This window comes from Sinocyclocheilus grahami, unplaced genomic scaffold (genome assembly GCF_001515645.1).
Source record: "Sinocyclocheilus grahami isolate Dianchi unplaced genomic scaffold, SAMN03320097.WGS_v1.1 scaffold1000.1, whole genome shotgun sequence".
Taxonomy (NCBI): domain Eukaryota; kingdom Metazoa; phylum Chordata; class Actinopteri; order Cypriniformes; family Cyprinidae; genus Sinocyclocheilus; species Sinocyclocheilus grahami.
This window is the reverse complement of record NW_015506179.1, coordinates 231667-237284: the sequence shown is the minus strand read 5'-3', so window position 1 is coordinate 237284 and position 5618 is coordinate 231667. Positions and strand designations below refer to the sequence as shown.

At 44.3% G+C, this 5618-nt stretch overlaps 3 protein-coding genes across 3 annotated transcripts in view; 1 reads left to right on the top strand and 2 right to left on the bottom strand.

The window, feature by feature from the left end:
• LOC107565395 (keratin-associated protein 5-4-like) overlaps positions 1-745 on the bottom strand; it is a 4455-nt gene extending 3710 nt beyond the window's left edge. Inside the window, exon 1 of the mRNA XM_016250619.1 lies at positions 9-745. Coding sequence (XP_016106105.1) covers positions 9-592 — 584 coding nt within the window. The 5' untranslated portion in view covers positions 593-745. The remainder of the gene's footprint in view (positions 1-8) is intronic.
• The window catches only part of LOC107565410 (plexin-D1-like), a 58687-nt gene extending 57095 nt beyond the window's left edge, over positions 1-1592 (top strand). Inside the window, exon 34 of the mRNA XM_016250644.1 lies at positions 1319-1592. Coding sequence (XP_016106130.1) covers positions 1319-1435 — 117 coding nt within the window. The 3' untranslated portion in view covers positions 1436-1592. The remainder of the gene's footprint in view (positions 1-1318) is intronic.
• A 2121-nt stretch (positions 1593-3713) lies between these two features.
• On the bottom strand, positions 3714-4176 carry LOC107565409 (rhodopsin-like). The gene is made up of 3 exons (XM_016250643.1): positions 4156-4176; positions 4071-4080; positions 3714-4015 (listed from the first exon to the last, which is right to left on the bottom strand). The coding sequence occupies exons 1-3, from the start codon at positions 4174-4176 to the stop codon at positions 3714-3716; spliced, it is 333 nt and encodes a 110-aa protein (XP_016106129.1).
• Between the last annotated feature and the right edge of the window lie 1442 nt (positions 4177-5618).

The following is a 5618-nucleotide window of genomic DNA, read 5'->3' as shown; positions in this document are numbered from 1 at the left end:
AGCCACACCCCAAACTCAACATTCTACAGAAGCCACACCCCAAACTCAACATTCTACAGAAGCCACACCCCAAACTCAACATTCTACAGAAGCCACACCCCAAACTCAACATTCTACAGAAGCCACACCCCAAACTCAACATTCTACAGAAGCCACACCCCAAACTCAACATTCTACAGAAGCCACACCCCAAACTCAACATTCTACAGAAGCCACACCCCAAACTCAACATTCTACAGAAGCCACACCCCAAACTCAACATTCTACAGAAGCCACACCCCAAACTCAACATTCTACAGAAGCCACACCCCAAACTCAACATTCTACAGAAGCCACACCCCAAACTCAACATTCTACAGAAGCCACACCCCAAACTCAACATTCTACAGTAGCCACACCCCAAACTCAAAATTCTACAGAAGCCACACCCCGAACTCAACATTCTACAGAAGCCACACCCCAAACTCAACATTCTACAGTAGCCACACCCCAAACTCAAAATTCTACAGAAGCCACACCCCGAACTCAACATTCTACAGAAGCCACACCCCAAACTTAACATTCTACAGAAGCCACACTCCAAACTTAACATTTTACAGAAGCCACACCCAAACTCAGCCTTCTACAGTAACCACACAAAAACCCAGCCTGCTACGATAACCACACACAAACTCAGCTTGCTTACATGCCTTAGCCTGCCCATGAAATCTGAACTGTTTCCTATATGCAATGTGCACTGATTACAGCACGCTTTATTCAGCAATTCTGCAGTGTTTTAGTACTTGACTCAAGCCCAAGTCCAAGACCATATTTTCAGGAGCGTTTGACTTTGGCCTGGACTCGGACTTGAATGAGCTGGTCTCAACCAGTCTTAGAAAATATGGTCTTGGACTTGAGTCTGTACTCGAGTACTACAGCACTGCAGTTCTGAATGTTTTAAACATGCCTTAGCCTGCCCATGAAATCTGAACTGTTTCCTATATGCAATGTGCACTGATTACAGCACGCTGTATTCAGCAATTCTGCAGTGTTTTAGTACTTGACTCAAGCCCAAGTCCAAGACCATATTTTCAGGAGCGTTTGACTTTGGCCTGGACTCGGACTTGAATGAGCTGGTCTCAACCAGTCTTAGAAAATATGGTCTTGGACTTGAGTCTGTACTCGAGTACTACAGCACTGCAGTTCTGAATGTTTTAAAACAAATAAACGGATAGAAATTGTTTTGTGATCTCTTTTTTCATCTAACTGATCTCAGAATACCTTTAAAAAAAAGATTTCAAATAAACTAAGTATATATTGATGTGTGTGTGTGTCTCAGGTGGTGAGCGCGCTGGACTCGAGCCCGACGGCTCGACGCACTCAGCTGCAGCACAAGTTTGAGCAGGTCATTGCACTGGTGGAAGACAACATCTATGAGTGCAGCAGTGAGGCCTGAGCCCACATTCATTCCCCTGACCGCTGCCTCAAAGAACAGAAGCCCTGACGTCCATATCTGATCAAAACTGTCCCACATTTACTGAACCAATGAGGATAATCAAGTGAAGTAGTGAGGGGGAAACGCCCATGTTTCACCGCTTGTTCTTGCTATGATGAGTTTAAAAAAAAGATTTAAAATAAACTAAGTATATATTGATGTGTGTGTGTGTCTCAGGTGGTGAGCGCGCTGGACTCGAGCCCGACAGCTCGACGCACTCAGCTGCAGCACAAGTTTGAGCAGGTCATTGCACTGGTGGAAGATAACATCTATGAGTGCAGCAGTGAGGCCTGAGCCCACATTCATTCCCCTGACCGCTGCCTCAAAGAACAGAAGCCCTGACGTCCATATCTGATCAAAACTGTCCCACATTTACTGAACCAATGAGGATAATCAAGTGAAGTAGTGAGGGGGAAACGCCCATGTTTCACCGCTTGTTCTTGCTATGATGAGTTTATTGATTTTCTATTGCTATAGTATTCAATTATTGACTTTGAATTAGGAGTTTGTTTAATTAATTGTGGACTCCAGGGTCCTGGGGCCCTGCAGTCATGTGACGCACTGACCCCACACTTGGGGAGAGCCAATTATGCACTGGATTATACAAGACCTTCTCCATAGCAATATTTATAGCTGTATGATAATTTCATACTGTTATTTGAATAACGTTTCTGATGGGATATTTGTGCCTGCACTGTTCAATGGCAGTCCGTTTTAAACCCACGATGCCTTGGACTACAAGTTACTATATGATTAACAAAATAGGCTTATTTGTATTAATTATTATTATTTGAAGGGTTTGGGTCTTTCTTGAATGGGTCCAAACCCATGTGTGTGCATAATTTTTGTAGATATTCTGCTGGAATTGTTTACTTTTTTGGGGAGAAAGAGGGACATTTTATCAATAAAGACAAACTTTACTAAAACATTGTGTAACAATCCCAGTTTTCTTTGTCATGGTTTTTAGTAAACATTTTTGGTTTTACATGAACTTTTATTTCTGCTTTGCCCCTATATTTTGTAATCTGCAGACAGTGTCATGTCTTTACGCATTTACATATTTTCTCATCTGAGGGATAGTAGTTAGCGTTTTCACAGTGTGTTCGGCTATCAAGGGAGTTGAAGGCACTCACACTGGTGACTGTTCACATGCACACCGCAGTTCGGTCCTGCAGTCATCAAAGAAATATAAGTAGCGGCAGACAGTCTGGCGGGATTTCTTTTCCTTTCAGACCCCATCTATTACTCCCATTTTAATGGTTTAAAATGTGAGACCTAATTCTGAGGAATTGGATGCAGTGCTTGAAACTGTAGGTGCAAGAACAATCCTAGTCATACACAAGTTAAGGATGTCACCAACTAAGATGTCCCTCCTCGTATTTTATCAGGCTAGTCGACTCTCCAAGGTTTAGCTGCCTCCCCCCAGATGCTGGGGTCTATTAGGCAGGTGGCTCCCTTTCTCGCCAAGTCTAGACAGTGACATCAAGTGTGAGGGGCTCCCTGTGAGCCTCCTTGTTAAGACCGTTAAGTCCTTATTTGTCTCAGCATGGCATAGTGGGCATTTGTTCCCCGTAACGTCTTCTCAGAAGCAGTGCGAGTTCCACTTGAAAGGGAACGTCTCGGGTTACGCATGTAATCATGGTTCCCTGAGAGGGGAACGAGACACTGCGTCTCATTGCCATGCCTAAGGCTTGCCTGTTTATGTCTCATTCAGACGAAGAAGTTGATGACATGTACTACAGGTGTCCTCTTATACTGGCGGTCACAATGACTTTAAAATCAGCATATGTTGAAGACAGTACAGCAATTACTACCTAGATGTATAATTAGTTTTTGCATTATAGTAATGAGACTAGAGAGTGAAATGTGGTCAGTGGTCTTGATAATATTATCACAATGTAAATTCTAAATGAAAACAACTATATATACATATTTAACATTTTAAGGAATATAACTAAAAAAATCTTACTTAAAATCTGTATTACTGTACGTTTGACTGTAATACATTAAAACACCTATTATAGATATGAGAATAGTGAGAATTACAATAAATAAATAAAACAACTTAAAGATAAAACATTAAGATTTGCATGAAAAATGTGAAACAAAATTTCATGAAGACAAAATAGCTCAATTTTTATAAGTGAAATGTGATCCTGACAGCACCCAAATTTGACACCAGTCTTTATTACCACAGCAATACCCACACTGTGCTTCTGATTGCTATCTGATGAATATCTCAGGAGTGTTTGTCTGCAGAGATGACGCACTCACCGCCCAGCGTGGCAAAGAAGCCTTCGATGTTGCAGCCGGTGACCCCCAGGACGAAGTATCCATGCAGGGCGGTGTAGAGGGTGACGGTGAAGCCTCCCACCACCATGAACAGGTCAGCCACAGCCAGATTGAGCAGGATGTAGTTGAGTGGCGTGCGCAGCTTCTTGTGCTGCACGGTGACGTAGAGCGTGAGGAAGTTGACGGGGAATGCAGTGATGATGAGGAAAAGCATGTACGCCGCCAGGCTAGCTGGGCTCGTCGATGGGTCTGCGGTAGTATGGACAGCAGTTGTGCTGAAGAATCAGCAGCTTGTAGTCCTCACTGTGAAACATCTGTGAAAACACCACAACAAAATACAGTCAAACATCAGAACAGAGGGCCGACCGCGTGATCGAGCGTGTGTATACCTGGAAGCAGGAAGGGCACATGGTGATGCTGCCGTCTGGCAGCAGAGAGCGGTAGTACTGCCAGCTGAGCGGTCTGGGCCAGTGCTTGATCAGAACATCTCGTCTGGACATGCACCTCAGCACGGCACGATTCACCAGCACCAGCACGAACGCACGGCCACCCTGCTGTAAACACCAGCACAGCACACTCACACACTCATCTCACACAGCACTTCAGTGACCAGGAACCCTCTCACCTCAAAGCTGAGTTGGCTGTGAACGGGTCTTCCTCTGAGTCTTCAATCCCATCATCCAACCTCAGACACTGGGATTCGGCCACACTCACACACACACATAGACACACACACAGTGTGGGCATTGTCAAGTCAAGTCACCTTTATTTATATAGCACTTTTAACAATACAGATTGTGTCAAAGCAACTGAACTGCATTAATTAGGAAAATAGTGCCAATAATGCAAAATTATAATAGTAAACACTCAATGTTCAGTTAAAGGCAGTTCATCATTGAATTCAGTGATGTCATCATCCAACTCAGTTCAGTTTAAATAGTATCTGTGCAATCAAGTCAATGATATCGCTGGAAATGAAGTGTCCCCAACTAAACAAGCCAGAGGCGACAGCGGCAAGGAACCAAAACTCCATCGGTGACAGAATGGAGAAAAATCCTTGGGAGAAACCAGGCTCAGTCGGGGGGCCAGTTCTCCTCTGACCAGACGAAACCAGCAGTTCAATTCCAGGCTGCAGCAAAGTCACATTGTGCAGAGGACTCATCTGGTTCCTGTGGTCTTGTCCCGGTGATCGTCTGAGACAAGGTCTTTACAGGGGATCTGTATCTGGGGTTCATCTAGTTGACATGGTCTCCGCTGTCTTTCAGGGCTGTAAAGGTCCTTTCTAGGTGCTGATCCACCATCTGGTCTGGATACGTGCTGGTCAGAGTTTGGGCGCTAAATGGTCAAGTCAGGTTTATTTGTACAGCGCTTTTCACCATACACATCATTGCAAAGCAACTTTACAGCAAATTAAGTTTCTACAATATTTAGTGGTAGTTTATCAGTGGTGTTTGACAGCATAGTATCCCCATCACTATATTGGGACGCTAGGACCCACCCAGAGCACAGGGTGAGTGCCCCCTGCTGGCTAACAGCAGCAGCCTAGTTTTCTCCCATCCTGGTACTGACCAGACTCAACCCTGGTTAGATTCAGTGCGTGACCAATCTTGGCCTGCAGGGTGATGTGGCTACCAATGAAACACACCATGAAACACACGTTCACACAGCGATGGGAAGCACATGTGAACTCAAACACTGATTGGTTGAAATGTATGAGGCATTAGATACTGCCAATGCCAAGATACTGGCTCCCTGTCTTCATTCTCCAGAAACACACTACTGTGTGTGCCTTATGTATCATACAACACAGTTCTTCAGTTTCTGAGTCTGAAGATGATCTCACCCATTTTTG